At 44.4% G+C, this 22,582-nt stretch overlaps 2 protein-coding genes across 8 annotated transcripts in view; one reads left to right on the forward strand and one right to left on the reverse strand.

Moving 5' to 3' along the window:
• Positions 1–17,443, forward strand: part of LOC135546242 (ras and Rab interactor 3-like) — a 39,517-nt gene extending 22,074 nt beyond the window's left edge. For 4 of the 6 annotated variants that reach the window (XM_064974507.1, XM_064974501.1, XM_064974504.1 and 1 more), the window contains exons 10-11: positions 598–675; positions 4,712–5,430. In XM_064974507.1, the coding sequence (XP_064830579.1) occupies positions 598–671 (74 nt within the window). In that variant the 3' untranslated portion in view covers positions 672–675; positions 4,712–5,430. Of the gene's footprint in view, positions 1–597; positions 772–4,711; positions 5,431–16,772 lie in introns of those variants that run through there. The other 2 variants (XM_064974502.1, XM_064974503.1) reach the window with 2 other exon arrangements.
• Positions 493–10,063, reverse strand: LOC135546243 (homeobox protein meis3-like). 2 transcript variants are annotated; one of them, XM_064974509.1, is made up of 13 exons: positions 9,611–10,063; positions 9,103–9,201; positions 5,379–5,518; positions 4,981–5,155; positions 4,709–4,759; positions 4,510–4,560; positions 4,121–4,270; positions 3,815–3,923; positions 3,503–3,648; positions 2,817–2,893; positions 2,429–2,487; positions 2,172–2,258; positions 493–1,912 (listed from the first exon to the last, which is right to left on the reverse strand). In XM_064974509.1, the coding sequence occupies exons 2-13, from the start codon at positions 9,112–9,114 to the stop codon at positions 1,722–1,724; spliced, it is 1,248 nt and encodes a 415-aa protein (XP_064830581.1). In that variant the 5' UTR covers positions 9,115–9,201; positions 9,611–10,063; the 3' UTR covers positions 493–1,721. The 2 variants fall into 2 exon arrangements, with proteins under 2 accessions (XP_064830581.1, XP_064830580.1); XM_064974508.1 differs by having other exon boundaries at positions 9,605–10,063.
• Positions 17,444–22,582: the final 5,139 nt, after the last annotated feature.

The following is a 22,582-nucleotide window of genomic DNA, read 5'->3' on the forward strand; positions in this document are numbered from 1 at the left end:
ATCTATCACAGGACAGGGGTGAGGTGGGGTTTGAATGGATGGCCGGGTGGAGGAGGAGGGTTTAGGCCAGGCCAAATGCGTTTGAATTGTGTTTGACATTTAATGAGTAATCACTTTGGCTTGGATTTGAACCTTGTTGCACATGGCCCTGCAGATGGGAGGAGGTATAAAGTGAATGAGGAAGGAATTTGGAAAGACAGAGTGAAAATGAGGAGTAAAACATTAACAAAGAGCTAAACTAAGGGAGAGAGGTCAGGGAAGATGCTAGGCTAGTAGAGAAAAATAAGAACAGAAGGGGGTACAAAACTGCAGCATACATCAATTGAAAATGAGACAATTAGCATATAGTAACGACATGTGATTGTACCAGGAAGAAAATATGAATGTTTTCAAGATGACCTAATACTGATTTGTGAATTTCATTACCGTGTTGACTTTTCACACCTGACAGCAAATAATTGGAGGGCAAACTCAAAGAAAAAGTAATTCACACACTTTTACAAAAGAAAGGTTTTAATACTATAAGCAAAATCATAACTGTAACATCGTTATCATCAATTATTGTCACCAACATTTGGAAATAAATTATTTTTTCAGAGACCCATAAGGGACTGAGGAAGATGTCCTTGGCTGTCCTCCTCAAACACAACGGCAGACAACATGGACCATGAAATGGTATGACAGGATCGTGTGTGTGTGTGTGTGTGCGTGCGTGTGTGTGTGTGTGCGTGCGTGTGTGTTCACTGTTTGGCTTATGATGTGGATCCCACAGTAAACCCTACTATTCACGTCTGACAGGATCTTAAGGAGGTAAGTGATCAACTCATTCCAACGTATTTAAACAAACCAAGGTACGTCCTTGAACAACTTGAGAGAGACAAATTGAGCTCATTCATAGTGAACAAGAGTCATGCAGAGTGATGCCCTGGAAGATCACTGTTCACAGGACTTTTGTCAGGTCCCACCTCTCTGACACATATAAATACAAAAATAGATCTAAAAAAAAAGTCTAATGAAATACGGTGTGTGTGTGACAGTTGACGGTGTGGGAAGACTGGGTGTGGCCTGGGACGTGGAGGAGAGAGGTTAGAGTGTATCACTGGCGTTCTGTCCAATCACAACGCCTCAAGCCTGGGCTGGGTGAGGTCATAAGAGTTATGGAGGTTAAGGTGACCCAGGCAGATCGGGAGCTGTGTGTCTGACCTGTGTCCTTCCGTCTTTCCGTTTGGTTGGCCAGTAGGCCAGGTGGGAGAGAGAGGCAAGATGGTTGGTCAGTGGTCCGTGTGGGGTGTTCCTCTATGCTCCTCGGGGGGGGGAGGGGGGGGGGGCGCTATCCTGGGAGTCAGACAGCTCACTGTCACCATAGAATATGTAGAGGGGGAAGGGGCTGGGTTTGGCTCACACTCAGGGGCTCAGTGTGGTGTGTGTCTTTGTCTACGTCTGAGATGGAATGTAAGTATGTTATTGATGGTATAAGAGGGGCCAGCGGTGGTATGTTAAGGGAAGTGTATGCATGTTGCAGACAATGGCTTGAGTGGGTTGAGTGACTGTGGAAGTCAGTGTCTTACGGCGGGAATGTAAACATTTGGACTTGCGCCATGCTGTCGTAGTTAGCGTGTGGCGGGTGTGTGAGCCCCCCATCTCCCCCAGGATGGCTCCTCTCTCCCCTCTCCTCTCTCCCCTTTCCTCTCTCCCCTCTCCTTCACACCCTTCCTTCTCAGTTAGTGGGCGTGTATGTCCAGGCCCTGGCCTATGAGGGGATCGGCGGGGTGGGGGTGGGGCGGTGGGTGCAGCAGCATGGCGGGGTGGGGGCCGGGGTAGGGGTGCAGGGACGGGCCGGCGTGGGGGTAGCCAGACTGGGACAGCAGGGCCCCGGGGTACTCTCCGGGAAGAGACGGCATCCCCTGAAGACCTGTGGAGAGGGAGAGAGTGAGAGTGAGAGACAGAGTGCGAGAGAGAGGAATTTATATTAGGAGGTACTGTACAACAACATACCACATGCACTAGGGTCATGTTCAGTCTGGCACACCATAGCAAAACCTTTTCAAATGGGAAAATGGAAAAGAGCATTTCTTATTGGAGTTCTGGTACTGCCTCCCTGCTTTCAGTCCGTTTTCTTCTCTTTGTTGCCTAATGAACATGACCCAGTCGTCCTTATCTCTGTCTCTTACCTGCTGCCCTGAGACCCAGGTGGGCTTGGCCGTCCAGTCCGTAGCCCCCCAGTGCTGCTCCCTCTGGGCTGTAAGGACCACCTTGACCTGGTCAACCAAACACACACCCACATCATTCACCTAACCTGACTGTCCATATCGATCAGCTACACACATATGCATTCAAAATACACACCTATAGCATCAATACAACCTAGGAATGTATAGATACACCAGTAACAAAACATTAGAGGAGGGAATACAGTGGTAATTATTACCTGAGCGATTTGACTGGTCAATCATGGGCTGTACTATTCTCCGTCTTGCATTGATAAACCTGGAGAGGAAGGAGGGGATATGAAAAAGAGGGAGAATAGGAGTGGAGTACACAAAGAGGAGGAGAATTGAATGTAAGGAGAGTCAGTTAATGGAGAAAAGGACTAACTCTGGGAATATTAACCTTTCACTTTTACAACCACTTAACCCCTTCATGGTTCACTGTCAATCCACATTAGGACAGGGGGAGTATGGATCTCTGGGTGATAATGGATTGATCAGTATTGATGGGGTCAGCGGAGGTCATGCTAAGGTCCAGGTCGACGAGGGACACAGTACAGTAGTAAAATACCGAGTTGATCATTGGTTATTGATCAGGGGGGTACTGACCAGTTGTTGACCTGCAGGATGGTCAGGCCTGTGTCCTGTGCCAGCTGCTTCTTCTGCTCCTCTGAGGGGTATGGGTGCTGGGAAGGGACATTCAGAACAAGGGCATTATGTATTTGCCAAACTGGTTGAGATTCAGCAAGAGCATGTCTAGCCTTTGCTTTTGGCATAGATTATTATTGCATAAAATCATCAAAAGTATAATTTTGGCTCACACATAAACCACACACAAATGGCTCCACAAGTATCTATGTAGAATTAAAACCCCAAAGCATGTAAATAAGGAGTTCTACAACCATTAGATGAATACTAATGACTGACATTACATCTGAATTCATATCTCTCTCTCTCTCTCTCTCTCTCTCTCTCTCTGTCTCTCTCTCTCACACACACAGTCATAATTAATGAGAATGACTTCAGAGTTTTCCAATATAACTGCTAATTATCAGAATGACTTCAATTCACCATAAATTGTTCTCTCTCTGTTCAGAACTATTCAATACTGAACCTCTTATTCACACATTATCTCTGTCATTTCATCCCATTTTCAACTAATTTATTTGCATTATGTGAACGATATCCCCTTCCTCCTCTCCCTCGTTCCTCTCCTCTCGGCTCCCCTCTGCTTTTCTCTGCTTCTATCTGTCATTTTTCTCTCACTATTCTTTCTACTGTCTCTCTTTTCTCACCGATAAATGCTGGAAGAGCCATGCCCTCATGATGTTGGTTGCCAGTTTGGGAAAAATGCCCCTCTTCTTGTTGTTCCTTCTGTCTCGGTCCGTATCGTCCTCCTCTCCCGTACTGGGGGAGGCCACGCCCCCATCCAAACCATCCCCTGCCAGAGGACAATAGAGATATGGCATTACGTGCGTGCGTGCGTTAACATGTCCAATTGATGTCAGGTTTATTTGCGTATGTCGATTATGTTGTTAGCATGAGTGTTTGAAAAGACAAGTGTGTGTTTGTGCAGGCGTGTGTATGAGTTAGTGTGTTAGAGGTACCCGTATCGCTGCAGTTGTCTGTGCTGTGTGAAGGCAGGCCACACGACATGCCAGGGGTCCCTAGCGGAGTGGACGCACAGTCATCAGGATCCCGCAACCACGACTGATTCTACAGAGAGCGCAGGAAGGAAAGAGAGAGAAACATATTGAGATGAACTGGAGAATGAAGACGGTCCGCACTCAGTACTTGTAGTCAAAGAAAGCGTTTTGCCCGACAGGGCTTCATCGGTGTCTTTTTCAGAGACATATTGAGAGAAAGATATAGTGTGAAATCTGCTAGCCAATCGTCATTCAAGTGTCACCTACCTGTTCTGACAGACTAGTGCAGGAGCCAGTGAAATCCTCCACGTCGGATTTGGGCCCGCCCTCCTTGTCATCCAGAATCAGGTCTGTGGGCATCTTGCCCTTCAGGCAGGTGATGTAGCGATTGCAGAAGTTATCACACAGGTCATGAACCTGGAGAATAGAAGACGAGGAAGAGGGAGAACAGGTGGTGTCAGGAAATAGTATAGTACTACCTGGTTGGCCTGTCACTAGGTTTAGAGAGAGAGAGAGAGAGAGAGAGAGAGAGAGAGAGAGAGAGAGAGAGAGAGAGAGAGAGAGAGAGAAAACGAGAGAGAGACAGAAAGAGAGACAGAGCGAGAGACAGAGACAGAGCGAGAGACAATATATTTTAGATGAGTGAAGAAGTATACCTTTTCCAGCTCCAACAGGTGGAAACGTAGTACCTGGATGGCCTGGATCATCTGAGGAGAAGAACAGATAGGTAGCTGTTACTATGACTGAAAAACATGTGTATGAGTTATTCTTAATCAATTTCTAAGTTACTGTGTGTCGCTACATGTATGCAATAAGCATTTATTAAAGTATACACATGTGTATTCATTTTCATACCAGGTTGTCCAGTTCAGGATTTGTAGAAAAAATGGGCTTCTCTGAGCGAATCTGAATTACACAAGGAAAGACGTCCACGGTCATTTGGATAATGGTTGGAGCTCGGAGCTTACCATTTTCCCTGTACCCTGTAATTACACCTGCAGCCCTGTACATGTGACTATTAAACTTCTAATCTAAAATCTAATCTAATCATGAATCCTTGTCACTATGACACATCACACATACAGTACACAGCTGTTCTCTGATTGGCTCGTGGAGATGTAACTCACCTGTTTGGCGAAGGCTGCGATGTCATCGTTGAAGGAGTCTGAGGAGCATACATCACTGTGATTGGTCAGGCCTTGGAGGTGGGGAGGGACTGAGTGGGATGTGACGTCCCGCGGGGAGCAGGTGGCCAGCTCACACTTCTCAAACACCAGGGCCAGCAATGGAAACAGGGGATGACTGTGCACACAGAACACACACAGTTAACATAGGCACACACACACACACACACTCTCTCTCTCGCTGTCCTCACACACATGCATGTACACAATACACACACACACATCGAAGCAAATGTGTATAGGCACAGAGCACACTGACAGTAAATATACATGCATACTGTTAGAATTAAAAAGAAATCTAACAAACACAAACTGCAGTGAAATAGTTATTTTCTGCTCACCCATAGATCTGGTCCCTGTGGTGTTTGAGGGAATCTGGGACAGTGTGGCCATAGTGAGGGGGGTGCAGTGACCTCATGACCTCTCCATACCCCCCCACGGGCATGCCCTCAGACCCTGAGTAGTGCACCAGGTCTTCATACTGAGGAACAGGGGGGAGAGGGATAACATATTGAACATGTGTGTTGGGGTGTATTTTAATCATCTGCACTTTGTTGTGGAAAGAGAGAGAGAGAGAGAGAGAGAGTGTGTGTGTGTGTGTGTGTGTGTGTGTGTGTGTGTGTGTGTGTGTGTGTGTGTGTGTGTGTGTGTGTGTGTGTGTGTGTGTGTGTGTGTGCGCGTTCGTAAGAGCAAGAATGAAAGAAAGAGAGAGAGAAATTAGGAGATGTGGCCCCCTGTGAATATGGAAGCAGATCACTTCGAAGCTGTAGCTAATTTTCTGACTAGAGGCTCCTTGCTGAGCAGTTTTTCAGAGGGAAAAGCACATCCACACTGGGACAATTGACATGAGTTAAACAAACACACACAGATTCATACATAAACATGAGCCTATGCTCTCTATCTCTCTCACACTCTGTCAGTCTCATATCTCTCTCTCAACCTCACAGAGCTGATGTGTGTTAAACTGCAGCTGACTTCAGTCTCCAAGGCTTTTCTCCTGTCATCAAAAACCAGCGGTTTTCTCCTGGATTAAAGTATGGCCAATCATAGTCCCATATGGCCGCGTGATCACAGCGTGCACCTGCTCTGCGGTTTTTGTCGGGCCACCTTTTATTTCATGGATACTCGCTACTCGCAATCGCCAATATCAGATTCCGCGCCTTTCTTTACACGAGCTCTCCGATTACAATGCGACTGTAGCCGCTGTGCGTCAACCGATCAAAGCATCGAAATCAACATGACGAATTCTTCAAATTGTCCCAAAAGGCATGAGGCTGAGCTTCAAATGTGAGAAACACTTACAATGTTCATACGATTATAATTAACTGCAATCCTCGTATTTATCATGATAGCTCAAAGAGAGAGCTTAGTTTTCTATACGAATATATAGGCATAAGCTATATCATTTAATTTTCTCTTCTCGGCAACTAATTTGAACATGTTTTTTTTTTTACCACATAGGCTATTACATATATTAGAAATATTAATGCTAACAATTAACCACATACCAGTGGATGGATACATAGCAGCATGCGCATCCTTCATATTTAAAGGCGCATCCTTCATATTGTTCTTGCAGTTGTTTTACTTAATAAATCAGATAGAAGAAACTATTCAAAGTCTTGTTTGAACTTGCAATGTGCAATATATTCAATACATACAAATCACTTTCCACCAAATTGCCTGTTGGCAAAAACAAAGTTTGCAAACATTCGCCTTTAGCCTGTATTCCCAAAGCCATTCAAGTTTCACTATTCTCAAGGACAAAATATGTTTTTGTCCAACATTTTGTCAGACAAATGCAATGTATTTTTTTCGAGTAGCCTATGTTCAAAATAAAAAGCAACAATGGGTAGGACTACGTAAATGTACATTTGTATCCTACGTTGTCCCAACACCCCGCGTATTCCAATGAAAAATGATAGAGTTTGTGACAGTAGTTTTCTATTTAGTGTACATGTAGGCCTAATACACGTAGATAGTCTATGCAAAAACAGAAAGCTCTACAGGTTTCCAAACGGATCTATTTTCTTTCCGTTGAAGGTAGCCTACTAGCAATATGCTCGAATGACAGACAAGTGCCACCAATTGTAAACAGTAGGATAAACTGTATATTTTACAGTACATGGCACAACATATATAATTTTAGCAAATTCACTTCCCTTCGGTGCATATAACCAGAATTGGGCTAATTATGGATAATTGACTGATACACTTTCTTGACCTTGTTTCAGTGAACTAAAGTAGCCTATGTCTGAATTGTAATCGAATTTGACAAATAAAGGACCCGTTTTGTTGACTTTAATTAGCGCAAATTACGAAATTCTTAACAGGATTAGACTAATATAACGAAAATCAAATGTAAAATATCAATGAAAAGCGAGTGCGTAATTGTCATCTGTGGGCCTAATTACAGAAAACCCGAAAAATCCTATCCTGGAATGCTACTTTGATTTGCACGACCCGAAGCTGTTGACACCCAGGCTATATGACATATAAAAAATGTCTTTCCTCAATCAACTGCAAGCCGAACGTGTTATTACAACACAGATAACAAATAGCCTAAATTTCATCTGACCTATTACCTTTTTTTCAGTTTTAATTAAACAACAAGAGAGATACAGAAAATAGCAATAGTTCACTGCGTGGGAGTTTGACAAGTTACTCTAAAATGTGGTAGATATTCAGCGGGTTATTGGTGTGTGTGTGTGTGTGTGTTAAGTGTGTGTGTGATACAATGTCATGAGTAGCCTACTATGGCAATTATCTTTAGGAATAGGAAAGAGTAGCTCAGTGCACATGGCAACGGGATCCGCGAGCCGCCGACTCACGAAAGCAAAAGAGTTGACCCACTTAGCGACTTGGTCTGCCTCACCTGTCTCTCTTCTTCCTCGACCTCCTCACTACACATCATGCTGATATGGACATATCATCTTTCCACTTTCACAACCAGTTTTATTAGTCCAATAATCGACTATTCATCCCAGCAGGAAACACACATGTATCAGTTTTAAATATACTGTATTTCAAATATTACACTATACATATTGAAACCCAGATAAACGTTTATGGTTATCAATAGAGTTTTTACACCCTGTATAAGAGCTATATAGTCCATAAGACTGCTGAACATCTAATCAAATGGCTACCCAGATTATTTGCATTGCCCCCCTCCTCTTTTACACCGCTGCTACTCTGTTGTTATCATCTATATATACATAGTCACTTTAATAACTCTACCTACATGTACATATTACCATAATAACTAACCCGTGCCCCGCACATTGACTCTGTGCCGGTATCCCCCTGTGTATAGTCTCGCTATTGTTATTTTACTGCTGCTCTTTAATTGTTACTTTTATTTCTTATTCTTACTCGTATTTTTTTAAACGGCATTGTTGGTTAGGGGCTCGTAGGTATGCATTTCACTGTAAGGTGAAATGTACCTGTTGTATTCGGCGCATGTGACTCATACAATTTGATTTGATTATATGTTTATAGTCCTAAAGCCCTTGTAAAACAATGAGAATAGTATCATTCTGACAGTTGTTCACTTATACGTGACCCTATATTGAAAGATAAAGAAAAGTTAACAGCTCATTTATAAGCGAGATAATATAAGAAATGTATAGGCCACTATGTAGTCTATATGAAATGTATAGACTATTTCCACATTTCAAACTAGGCTACTTGACATTATATCAACACGACCCTAATCGTTTAGGTCAGGTCAGTCTATTTAGGAATATTTAGAGCATGCACAATTATGTCAATAAGGTTATTCCTTAATACATTGATGTGAACTCCTTGACATATTGCTGCTGCCTTCATTTGCCCTGTATAGCTGGGAGCTGTGGCCTACGCGAGGGAGGACAGGGAGAGAGTCTAGACAGGCAGCGAGGGGCGCTACGTCAAAGCGTAAGGACCGAGCATAGAGGCAAAATGCTACATAATAACCAAACTAGCAAGATTATTATCTGGAGAGAATGATACAGACGACCGTGATACTACAAATGATGATTGGGTGTAAAGGATGCAGTAGAATAGAGTAAACAGCCATCCTACCCTCTTATCCATGCGACACGGAAGCCAATCCTACTCCGGGAAGGATGAGACCAGACCCGCTGTCCAGCGCAGGCGTTCTGCCTCCTGTATCCAGATGATCTGATGAAAAGAACGCGCTCTTTAATAAACTAATAGAGGTGGAATTATAACAGATCAAGCATCAAACACTTAAGTCTCATCATTATTTAAAAGGGGGTTGGTTAGAAAAAATGAACAGCTGCACCAGAGTGTATACCATAATTAGGCTACACCAATAGCCGAGGCTACTATGGGCTACAATAGGCTACATATATTTCCCAAGTAAATCGAATCGTTACTTTTATTGCAAGCAAGCAGCTTTATGATCCAAACTTAGAGGTCCACGACCATAAAAGCGATATGTATTTAATATATATCACTAATTAAGAATACATCAACCATTAGGCTGTTACATGCAGGCATCAAAGATTACAGAAATACAATACACTATTTTAGAAAAATATGATTCCATAAAATATCCCACCGAAACCTAGATTTGACGTATAGTCTATAGTCACTCTCAGGCCGTGCTCGAGATATCCTGCATGGGCTTCGGTTTCGAGAGCGTTGTGGTAGGTCCGCACGTTATGTCTTTGGGTCCGGCTCGCAGGCGAGATGCTTGGCGAGGAGAAGTAGCGTCCTTTTTGGCCGTTCTCGCTGTCCATGGACTGTCGCGGCAAGCTGGAAAATGTCACAGCGACTTGAGTGATGTTGCTTTAAACATTGAGATAGGCAGAGACTATGTGGGGAGAGATGGTGGTCGGGAGTTGTTTGGGGGGTCAAAACACGACGGGGTCTCTCACCCCCACCTTCTTTTCACACACACTCGCGCATTACAAACGCAGGATCCCCTCGTTTATCCCAATGGCACGCACTACACTCACGTAGCATGCATTAGCACAGTTTATTCGCTCCTGTTCACGGTTGCTGAGCCATGACAAGATAATGCCTGATAACTCGAAGATGTGAAGTCGAACACAGACTTTTCTTCATATTCCATCATCTGCAGGATAGTGCGCGCATTTATTAATGAGCACCATACAACCGTTATTGGTATTGGAAATAATGTTCATATTGTTTCCAACACTTGCCTCAAGCATCTGGGGTATCCCAACTCTCAGTGACTGCATTTGTTGTTTTTAGTAGCAAAGTAAGTAAAATTCACATAAAATGCTGATGATTCTTTCTGATAGGCTATTGACATGTTGGTTATTGGCCGCACAATACAGGATTCAGATACATTTCTGTATAGCCAGGTTAATTTAACAACCCTGGAACAACCCACCACAGTGCATTTTGGTAACATATACAGTAAGTAATTATAGACGAGGCTATTAAATGTCTCAGACATTGGTTCTACGCAAGATATCCTATAGTTTTACGCAAGATAACATTATTTTAGGATGGCAAATCAGGTCATAAATGATTTTCAGTAGGGAAGACCTATGACAATACATTTATTGGCTGATAATGACTATAGTAGTGTTTTGTTTTTGTTGACTTAATGTAATAGATCTTTGTTACGTGTGTTGTTGTTTTTACCATCGAGGACCACTTTTGGAAACAAGCGTTTTAATTAATACTTTCAAGTGATATCCTGTGGGTCCACATTGTACATGTTGTTGTATATGTATGTTCCCAAAAATAAAATAAATTCAATTCAATTCTCCATTAAACTGGCCAAATGTCCCCACTTTGCTTGTAACAGCTGGCCATTTTATTGATCTGAAGATGTGTAAAAACCAGGCTACCTTTCGTCTCATTCTAACTGGAGGGAAAACTTTCACAGCTCCGTGGACCTCGTCTTGTGTTGTAAATTACTCTTAAGTAACATAATAATTATTCAAAACGGTTCTCTTTCACCTCTCACGCGGCGAGGAACCAACAGGCGGCCGAACTTCAATCGGCAGCGCGGTTGCGGCCACATGGGCCGGGGCAAGTCTTCACCGCGGGCGGCGTCGGGCGTGATTTGCTGTGCAGCCTTTGAGCGCCGTAACATCAACGAACCTGTGGCCTTTTAACACAGCGGGAGGGTAATTCCTATGACGATGATCATAGCCTTTAGACACCTCTAACACCGAATCCATAGCATCAATGAAAAATGTGAACGGACAGGAAAATAGACCGCCTAATAGGATATTTCTAATTGATTAACTGATTAATTGATACATCCAGGTGCAGTCCTATTCTGATTGTTTTATGTTTGGCTTTTTTCTTTATGGCCTTATCTTTGTCAGTCCAACATCCAAGCCATTATTGTGCAAGATCCAAACATCTTGATGAGGTTGCTGGTGTTGTAGGGATGCATCACTATCCTTCGGGAAGCACACCCTTGTGCGTCAATGAAGTCCATGTCATCCCATTTCTGACACCAATGCAGTGACTTTAGAGGTAAAGCCTCGGGACTTAAATAGGGAATCTGCAGTTGAAACAACAACCAAGTGACCACCCTGCCACTGATTTGGTCTACAGCTGAGAAATGGGGCTAAAGAAATGTAGCCACACTTAATTTCATAGATACAGCTATGGATGCTAAGGACTGACCATCCATGAGAACGAAATGATCGTTTTAGCCATGTTTTGAGGCATACAGTGTTTGTTTACAATTATATTGTTTACAGATATTTGGGGTTCTGTTGGGGTGCAACCGTTGAACTCAGGCCATGAGGCAAGTAAAAGATATTCTTCAATAGTCAATGGTCAAAAAATTGATGTAGCCAATTGCAGATTGCCCATTTATACCCTCAACCTAGCATCTCTTAAACCTTGTTCACACTGGCAGTTTGAAGTGACTCAAATCCTATTTTTTTGCATATCTGATCTGTTATTTTTCCTGCAGTCTGAACAGCCAAAAAGCACATGGATTCTGATATTTCAATACACATGACAAACAACCTTCGTAGGTAGTTTGTAATCAGATACAAATCTGATTCCTGGCCATGTGACTTGTGTCTGAACAGTCAAATCTGATATATTTGCCCTCAAGAGGTTTTTAGACTGTTATCTTGCATATTTTGTTGCTTGCTAGCTACTCTGTCAACTGTTTTGACAAGAACACGTGGTACCTTGTTAATTGTTTACAAACAAATGAGTTAATGTGCTAGAAAGTTAAACAGCTACCTAGCTAGCTAGTTGACTGCTGTGGCTAGCCAAAAACGACTCATTTTGAAAGTTGGATCATCTTATCCTTTGAGGCTTTACAATGTGTTCTTACACTATGATTTTGAACATGCAAAGCAACAGGGAAACGTCCAAGGACAGGCATTGTTGTCACCTTAGCTTGCTACATAACTTCTGAGTGATAGGAAACAGGAGCACCACCACCAATCGGCCTACACCACTGCGCATACAACTGCCATTACTATGACAACCAGTGAAGCCATGTCAGCAAATGACCGCTATCTGAACACACACATCCAATTTGATCACTTGTAACTTGCTGTTTGGACAGTCACTATTCCAAAACGGATTTGAAAAACAAAACTGATTTGAGTGTCAAGGCCTGCAGTGTGAACAAAGCTTAAGTCCAACCAACTTATACAATTCAGGCAAGAGGTCAGAATCTTTTGACAAGGATGCTGGTGTACCAAGGACGTCACACTATATGCACAATATTTTCAGTGTATGGAGAGGATGTCAGAAGGAATAGTTCTGAGTAGCCCATATGGCAAAGCTGCTGCAGTCGTTTGTCAGGCCCTGTCAGGGTTGGAGCGGCTGCTGCCGTGTGTGTGTGTGTGTGTGTGTGGGGGGGGGGGGGGGGTCAATGCCAAGGTGCTCGTGATTCAAAGCAATGCTTACTGCAGGCATTGCCCAAGGCTAAAGAGCAGAGAGTGGCTGAGCAGGAAACAACAACAGGAGATAATGGAAAAGGTGGACGTGTTTGTCTATACTTGTGGGGAGCTAGGGTTAGGTTTAGGGTTAATAGGATTTTGAATGGGACTGAATTGTGTGTCCCCATAAGGTCTGTTATACAAGACTGCATGTGTGTGTGTGTGTGTGTGTGTGTGTGTGTGTGTGTGTGTGTGTGTGTGTGTGTGTGTTTGGGTGTGTATATGTACCGGTTTGCCTGTCAATGTGCATCTGTTTGTCTATTTTTGTGATTTGAGAATAGTTTCTTAACCAAATGTCGACATGCTCAACATGATCGAATGGTTTTTAGGGACATTGTGCAAACTCTCCGCCCCTACTGGACCGGTACATCAGCCAGCCCATAGAGAGGTATCCTCGTCCACAATCTACTGTGGTGTATTCACTAGGAACCAAACGGAAGCAAACAGGGAGGAACTAACCTGAACTTGTCCAATAAGAATCTCTTGTTTTCGATGCAAAACCTTTTCTGTTACAAAACATTTCGCTAAAGTCTACTGCAATGTGCCCTAATGAATACACTCCTACTGTATCCAAAGGCAGAAACACTCAGCATCTCCTCATTATCAACACTAGGCCTATCTCTAGCTGGAATCTCTCCCTCTACATTCATGGCAATACAAAACTTCTGTGGTCCATATAGTCATGATTTATACTGCGTAGCCTTCACTTTGAGTGTTTATATATATATATATATATTATCATTGCTTCTAGATCACGTAGATAGCACAGGTGCACATATATACATTAGGAAATATCAGATGTATAGTGATCTAGTCGTTTGTGAACATGACAACATAGACCATGGATGTGCAACTGACGGTGGCCCCCCTTTTGTAGGCCTGCAGATTTAGAAGAAATTACTGTTGAGTTAGAATAGTAGAATACACAAGGTGCAATATCGAAATTTGGTTGTGCATCAGCAGTTGTGAGTAAGTTAGTCTCGCCAGCTATCTTAACTTGTAGTAATCATGGTTGAATTACCGTCCAGGGGGCCACCATTGATTTTGTTAGTCACTCTCACTCAGATATCATATGATAACTGGCTGCATGTGTGGGTCTGGATGTGAATATTTTCTAAATGTTTAAAGTTTTATTTCACCTTTATTTAACCAGGTAGGCCAGTTGAGAACATGTCCTCATTTACAACTACGACCTGGTCAAGATAAAGCAAAGCAGTGCGACACAAACAACACAGAGCAACACATGGGATAAACAATGACAGTCAATAACACAATAGAAAAATCTATATACAGTGTGTGCAAATGTAGTAAGATTAGGGAGGTAAGGTAATAAATAGGCCATAGTGGCGAAATAAGTACAATTTAGCAATTCAACATTGGAGTGATAGATGTGCAGAAGATGAATGTGCAAGTAGAGATAGTGGGGTGCAAAGGAGCAACAAAATAAAAAACAATATGGGGATGAGGTAGTTGAGTGGGCTATTTACAGATGGGCTGTGTACAGGGGAAATGATCAGTAAGCTGCTCTGACAGCTGATGCTTGAAGTTAGTGAGGGAAATATAAGACTCCAGCTTCAGCGATTTTTTCCATTCGTTCCAGTCATTGGCAGCAGGGAACTGGAAGGAAAGGCGGCCAAAGGAGGAATTGGCTTTGGGGGTGACCAGTGAAACATACCTGCTGGAGCGCGTGCTACGGGTGGGTGCTGCTATGGTTACCAGTGAGCTGAGATAAGGCAGGGCTTCACCTAGCAAAGACTTATTGATGACCTGGAGCCAGTGGGTTTGGCGACGAATATGAAGCGAGGGCCAGTCAACAAGAACATACAGGTCGCAGTGGTGGGTAGTATATGGGGCTTTGGTGACAAAACGGTTGGCACTGTGATAGACTACATCCAATTTGCCGAGTAGAGTGTTGGAGGCTATTTTGTAAATGACATCACCAAAGTCGAGGATCGGTAGGATAGTCAGTTTTACGAGAGCATGTTTGGCAGCATGAGTGAAGGATGCTTTGTTTGCGAAATAGGAAGCAGGTTCTTGATTTAATTTTGGATTGGAGATGCTTAATGTGAGTCTGGAAGAAGAGTTTACCTAGGTATTTGTAGTTGTCCACATATGCTAAGTCAGAACCGTTCAGAGTAGTGATGCTAGACGGGCGGGCAGGTGCGAGCAGCGATCGGTTGAAGAGCATGCATTTAGTTTAACTTACATTTAAGAGCCGTTTGCAGACCCAGTACGCAGACCCACGAGCCACTGTGGCTCTTCATGATGAGATCAGATTTTTTTGGTTGCCTGTGGAAGAGAGAGCCAATGGGATAAACACCACCGGTTGCCCTTGGTTTGGTAACCTTGGCCACCCAGGCTAGTTGACACGGTTGACTCCGCCATAAAGGGAATATGGTTGCCTTGACCCTGGGTTACCCACGGTCCAGAGGGAACATCTGAATGGGGTGACCCGCCAGTCAAGGAGCGGCACTCTCCAAAGGGGAGAAGGGGGTAAGAGGTGGGAGAGAGAGGGGTAAAAGCACGGAGGGGAGGGGCAGAGTGCTTTTTTATGAGCGTGTGCCTCTCCGGTTTCTGGGCTGTCTGGCCGCATGGACATAAATTCTCTCTCTCTCTCCCTCTCTCTCCCCTCTCTCTCTCTCATCACCATGTTCTTACAGTACAGTGTTGTCTGTGAACTTATTCTCTCTCAGCCTGTCTGCATTTCTGTCTCCACCTGGTTTGACACTGTACTTCCTTCACTACACATAACCTCTCTCTCTCCCACTCAAGCCCTACTCTCCTCTCCATCCCTCCATCATTTCATGTTTCTCTTCGTTTGGAGAAGTCATCACTGCCTTTCGCCATTATCTCATTTTCTCCCCCCGTTTCTCTCCCTTAGTTCCCTCTCTCTCTCTCTCTCCCTCCTCCACTCTCCTTATAGATGGAGATTAAGTCTGGGCTGGAGCCCCATCCGTTTCCATGACTGTTTGTTATTAAGGAGATGGATGGAGGCTTGCAGTGCCAGCTCGACGCAGCCGCAATTACAGCAGGTCCAGTGATAGATGGAGGGAGAGCGAGCGAGGGAGGGAGGAGATGGAGAGAGGGAGATAGAGAGAGGGACATCTATCACGCCCTTTAATCTACCTGTCATTGCTCGGGGAAGGCTGGGGAAGGAGGCTGGGCCTTGGGTGAGGTGGGAGGAGAGGGAGTGAGGATGAAAGAGATGAGAACTGGCCAATACAGCGCCTTGACTATTGGTTAAAGGTTTCATACCCTTCTTTTGCTCTGTCCTTCCCCCAAACAATTACATGAAAAGACGCCCTCCAGTACTGCAGTAATTAAATGTCCTCATTAACTAATTGATTGTCTTGAGGTTATTGAATTTCGTATTGAATTCCGGGTGTTTGTGTGCCTGTGTGTGTCTGGCTGCTTAAACAGTGTTGCGTCAGATACTGTATGTTGTTACGTTGTTATGTGGATGTGCGCTGTTTGGTATGAAGGGAAACATTTTTGCATTGAGGTAATGTAATGCACCTTGGAAGTACTGTGCATCTACATGTTTCAAATCCCCAGTACACACATGTGCGAAACACACACATGCATACACAAACAAACTCACATCACGCCATCACACATTGTGCTATGGTCCGTGGCCTGCACACACCAACACACACCTGTTGTTATTATCAAAGAAGCGACCACCTTAAGAGAAGTGAACGATAACCCTGCATATATTATGTGTAATTTGACTCGTTTTCCCCCTCAATGTTGGAGAAATATTATGAAAGCTAATCCAAGCCTCTCCTCTCTCTCCCCTCCTCCACATTCTCATCTGTCCAGGATAGTGAGGTATGGGATGGAGGGATTAATTCTCTTCCATTGGCCATGGGGATGATAGATGGACAGATGTGGGGAGAAGAAAGAGAGGGGCAAAGGAAAGAAGGGAAGTCAAGAGGTCCATAAATCTGACGGGAACCTGGTCTGCGTCACACATTAAGATCTCCCAGAGCCATGATAACCCAGGCTAGAAATGTAAGTAATGTCAAGAGATGCCATCTGATCTTAACAATCATATCTGAATGGATCTTGGGCGATGGGTCATGATGCAAAGGAAACATTTATTTGTTTGGATCGAGGCTCAGGTTTGAGGACGGAGGCCATAGCAGAACCAGCAGGTTGATCATACTGTTTACAGTTGTGCTTAGCCCCGTTACAAGAGTGACTGTTGGTTCCATTGATAGTGGGACACCTCTCTCCTTCCTCCCAAAGTGTGCACTTGTTCATATTCCTCCACTGATTTGAAAGAAAATGACTGGTATATAGAAATATGGCGAAACCTCCCTGTAACCCATGCCTCGACCAATCCAATGTCTTTTGATTTGTGAGAAGTAGTGAACGTGTGTACACTTCAGGAGATATGATCAGGAAACAGCCATTGTGTAGTTCTACGGTGCAGCGGAGACTGGAGGTTCAGTAACAACACACATTCACGAGAACAGGAACAAAACTGTAGTCAATTAGAGAGTGCTCTCCTCATTGGCCCTCCTGTGCATTAGGGAGCCCATAGGCCAAGAAGGGAGTGTGTGTGTATACATTTGTATATATGTGTGTGTGTGTGGGGGGGGGGGGGTCTATCTGTGTTTGTTTGAGAATGTTTTCAGAACTGTCAGCATGGAAACAGAACATGGTTTGTTTACCCCTAACAACAGACAAGCTGAACATGGAATCATTGATCAGTTCTTCCTCAAGTGACAGATTCATTTTTCAAGTACAGCACTAGAGGATGCAGTGGAATGCAAACTAGCAAACGTCCCTTTACGGCTACATACACGGATGTTCTTTTATGCAGCACCAAATGTATGTGAGTTCATGTGTGTGCTGTGTTCCTTTGTTTGTGTCCAAATGCGTGCATGCATGCGTGTGCATGTGTGTGGTTGTGCGTGCTCTTAAAGGTGGCTGAGCGTGCACTTGTCTATGCACTTGTCTATGCACTTGTCTATGCACTTGTGTGTATATTATTGTGTGCTTTTTCAATCATCATCTTGAATCAACTGTAAGCGCAGATGTGCTGTGACCTGACTAAGATCAGATAAAGTGCCACCCCCCCACCCCCCACCCCCCTCTCCCAGCTCCATTTGTCATGGGCCAGCTGTCGGGCTGCTGTGATTGGTTGTTGTGGGAGACAGATAGCCGATAGGCTCTGATTAATAGTAGTGGCTCTGGAACTTACTCATTGATCAAGAGAACAGGCGAGGGGGAGGGAGAGGACAGGCGAGGGGGAGGGAGACAACAGGCGAGGGGGAGGGAGAGGACAGGCGAGGGGGAGGACAGGAGAGGAGAGGAGGGAGGGAGAGGTAAGGCGAGGGAGAGGACAGGAGAGGAGGGAGAGGACAGGAGAGGAGGGAGGGAGAGGACAGGCGAGGGGGAGGGAGACAACAGGCAAGGGGGAGGGAGAGGACAGGAGAGGACAGGAGAGGACAGGAGAGGAGGGAGGGAGAGGACAGCAGAGGAGGGAGAGGACAGGAAAGGGGGAGGGAGAGGACAGGCGAGGGGAGGGAGAGGACAGGCGAGGAGGGAGAGGACAGGCGAGGAGGGAGGGAGAGGACAGGAAAGGGGGAGGGAGAGGACAGGAGAGGGGGAGGGAGAGGACAGGCGAGGGGGAGGGAGAGGACAGGAGAGGAGGGAGAGGACAGGCGAGGGGGAGGGAGACAACAGGCAAGGGGGAGGGAGAGGACAGGCGAGGGGGATGGAGAGGACAGGCGAGGGGGAGGGAGAGGACAGGAGAGGAGGGAGAGGACAGGAGAGGAGGGAGGGAGAGGACAGGAAAGGGGGAGGGAGAGGACAGGAGAGGGGGAGGGAGAGGACAGGCGAGGGGGAGGGAGAGGACAGGAGAGGAGGGAGAGGACATGCAAGGGGGAGCGAGAGGACAGGAGAGAGGGAGGGAGAGGACAGGAGAGGAGGGAGGGAGGGAGAGGACATGAGAGGAGGGAGGGAATGAGAGAGGGAGAGAGAGAAAAAGCATTCCCTGTCACTCTGTCAGTGCTTGCTGATTGCGTTTGTGTGTGTATGTCGGTGTGCATAGTAAATACATAACGTAACAGATATGGGGTTTGTTGGTCAGAGGCCTAAAAGCAGTGTTATCATATTTGGTGTAGGCCTATATTAGTATAGATGTATAAAATGTGATATAGTAATGTTAATATGTACAAGTATCTCAGAAGGTTGGTCTCTCTCTCTCTCTCTTTACATTGCCAAAGCAAATGGAATAGACAATAAACCAAAGGGAAATGAACAAGGGAAACATTAGTAAAAATGACTCACTAAAGTTTTAAAAGAATATATTTAAAATGTTATATTATTGGCTATGTACAGTCTCGTAACAATGTGCAAGTAGTTTAAGTATGAACAGATAAATAAACAGATAGGTTGTATTTACAATGTGCTCCTGGTTGTCCTTTTCTTGTCCTTTACTGCACAGGGCAGTATTTTGCCTAACAGATATGGGAGTTTATCAATGTTTGATATGTTTTCAAATTCTTTGTGGGTCTCTGATCTGTGGGAAATACGTGATCATCTCTCTCTCTCTGGCCCAGTGTTGGATAAGACGTGTGTCTTTCATTCTAATAAGAATATATGCATGCCAAATAGTCCTTGTATGTACTCACTGTGTGTACTGTACTCACTGTATGTACTGTACTCACTGTGTGTACTGTACTCACTGTGTGTACTCACTGCAGTTCCAAACCATGAAGTAGTTAAGACCTTATCATTCCACACAACTATAATTCAAACATCCACCAGAGAGACAAGCACAAGGGAAATGGTGTGTGTGTGTGTGTGTGAGTGAATCGAAGTCACACTGTATGTGTTCACATTGAGAGGGTCCATGTGGGTGGGTACTGTGTGCATGGAAGTATAATACATTTGAGAGTGTGTGTGTTATTATGTGTGTGTGTCCCGGTTAAACTAGAAAATAAACTGTAGTGTATAAACTAATATAGGAGTTGTGTGCATGGGTGCGTGTGTGTTTGAGCTCTCTCTGTAGGGTGGTCAGTGGTGGGAGGTCGTGACCTGGTCGAATCCGGGGGAGTGGAGATCATCAATCAGCGAGGGGCAGGCCTGAGCAGCAGGACCATCACCACCCCTCCACCACCTCCACCCCACAGGGAAACAGATGGCCTTGGGACAACTGGCTCTTGCTCACCTCTCTCGTAACACACACACACACACACACACACAATGATGTAGACAAAAAATGACACATACATACATACACACACTCTTTTGGATGCACACATGACAGGATCCACACACTTACAGATCAGATACCCACACACTCACAGTGCAAAATAATTAATCACACACAAAGACACACATGGTGCTAAATATCTCAACATCTACAGGCACATTGTTTACGTCAATGTATTCATGAAGACCACACAAACATGCATGTAAACAAACTCAAACACAATAGTGTTTTTATTTAGTGGATATTTGCCATTGACTGGGGATATGTGTATGGCATTAGCGCCCCCTGCTGAGAGTACAGATTAAAACAATTAAAAAAGGGATATTTTACTCAAAACTATCTTAAGAGTATTTAGCCATTTGAATATAATTTATAATCACCAGAGTTTTGCTCTGTACTGGAAGTGCACCATCTCGACAACCCGACTGCTGACATGCACATTTTTCTGGGATTGTAGTAACTGGACTAACAAACAAAATGCTAACAACTGTTTTTGGGTTGAAATGAATTTAAAATGAATTTTAGTCAAAGACAAAATCCCGCAATCCACAGAAATCAGACACCAGATTATCAGCAAACTGATGATCATTTTCAAGCTCGCAGGATTAAACAAAATTAACTCCTAGGTGGTAAGGGTAGGCAAGAACACATCTACCACGCTGATCCTCAACACTGGGCCCCCTCATTGGTGCGTGCTTAGTCCCCTCGTGTACTCCCTGTTCACCCACGACTGCGTGGCCAAGCACAACTTCAACACCAGCATTAAGTTTGCCGACGACACAACAGTGGTAGGCCTGATCACAGACAAAGATGAGACAGGCTATAGGAGGAGGTGTCCACATCACCAACTAACTATCATGGTCCAAACACACCAAGACAGTCGTGAAGAGGGCACAACAACACCTTTTCCCCCTCTGGAGACTGAAAAGATTTGTCATGGGTCCCCAGATCCTCAAAAAGTTATACAGCTGCACCATCGAGAGCATCCTGACCGATTGCATCACCGTCTGGTATGGCAACTGCTCAGCATCTGACAGTAAGGCGCTACAGAAAGGTAGTGCGCATTGGGCCAAGCTTCCAGCCATCCAGGACCTATATACTAGGCGGTGTCAGAGGAAGGCCCAAATAATTGTCAAAGACTCCAGTCACCCAAGTCGTAGACTGTTTTCTCTGCTACCGCATGGCAAGTGGTACAGGAGCACCAAGTCTAGGACCAAAAGGCTCCTTAACAGTTTCTACCCCCAAGCCATAAGACCCCCCCCCCCCTTGTTTTTACACTGCTGCCACTCGCTGTTTATTATCACATTACAAATTTCCTCGACTAACCCATACACCCGCACATTGACTCGGTACCGGTACCCCCTGTGTATAGCCTCCACATTGACTCGGTACCGGTACCCCCTGTGTATAGCCTCCACATTGACTCGGTACCGGTACCCCCTGTGTATAGCCTCCATATTGACTCGGTACCGGTACCCCCTGTGTATAGCCTCCACATTGACTCGGTACCGGTACCCCCTGTGTATAGCCTCCACATTGACTCGGTACCGGTACCCCCTGTGTATAGCCTCCACATTGACTCGGTACCGGTACCCCCTGTGTATAGCCTCCACATTGACTCGGTACCGGTAACCCCTGTGTATAGCCTCATTATTGTTATGTTATTGTGTTCATTTTTATTTTTATTTTTTTTACTTTAGTTTGTTTAGTAAATATTGTGAGAAGAAGAACTATATTTCTTGAACTGCATTGTTGGTTAAGGGCTTGTAAGTCAGCATTTCACAATAATGTCTAAACCTGTGTATTTGGCACATGTGACAAATATTTGATTTGAAAAGATCAACACAAGCTACAAAGCAATCCAGAATACATTCAGATGATGCATTGTCTGAGATAACTTCACTGAATCTAGACACAGGAAAATGCCTGTGTGCACAGGCTGTAAACTGAGACTCTCTGGTTAGCTATAATAGTATGTAGCTAGAAAACTTAAATACTGTGTACAGCATTATAAGTGTTTCCCAAATTACTAAAACTGCCTATCAGTGGTGATTTTAGCATGTAAATCTTGGTGGGGCTAAAAAATGAAATGAGTAATGCATGCGAGCAAAGCCACTACACAACACTAAACAATACGTTAATTACACTTTACCACTACTACACCTGGCTATCAGCAGAGTTCATTCAGCCTCATTTACATCCTTTTAAATAAACATAGCTGATATGGCTGACTTGCTTAAACAAATGTGGTTTCTACTAACAATTGAGATGTACAAACTATGGGATCATTTGGGTTCAATTAAGACATTAATGAGTGAGATAGGACGGACGTAGTCAAATTCGGGCTCCCGAGTGGCGCAGCGGTCTAAGGCACTGCATCTTAGTACAAGAGATGTCACTA

The sequence above is a fragment of the Oncorhynchus masou genome, chromosome 9 (assembly GCF_036934945.1).
Source record: "Oncorhynchus masou masou isolate Uvic2021 chromosome 9, UVic_Omas_1.1, whole genome shotgun sequence".
Classification (NCBI taxonomy): Eukaryota; Metazoa; Chordata; class Actinopteri; order Salmoniformes; family Salmonidae; genus Oncorhynchus; species Oncorhynchus masou.

Excerpts from the sequence above, each read along its gene's own strand:
- LOC135546243 (XM_064974509.1), bottom strand. Across the intron at positions 4,561-4,708 it reads ATCCTGAACTGGACAACCTG|ATGATCCAGGCCATCCAGGT; the intron begins GTATGAAAATGA and ends TCTTCTCCTCAG. Across the intron at positions 3,649-3,814 it reads AGACAACTGCAGCGATACGG|GGGATGGTTTGGATGGGGGC; the intron begins GTACCTCTAACA and ends GTCCTCTGGCAG.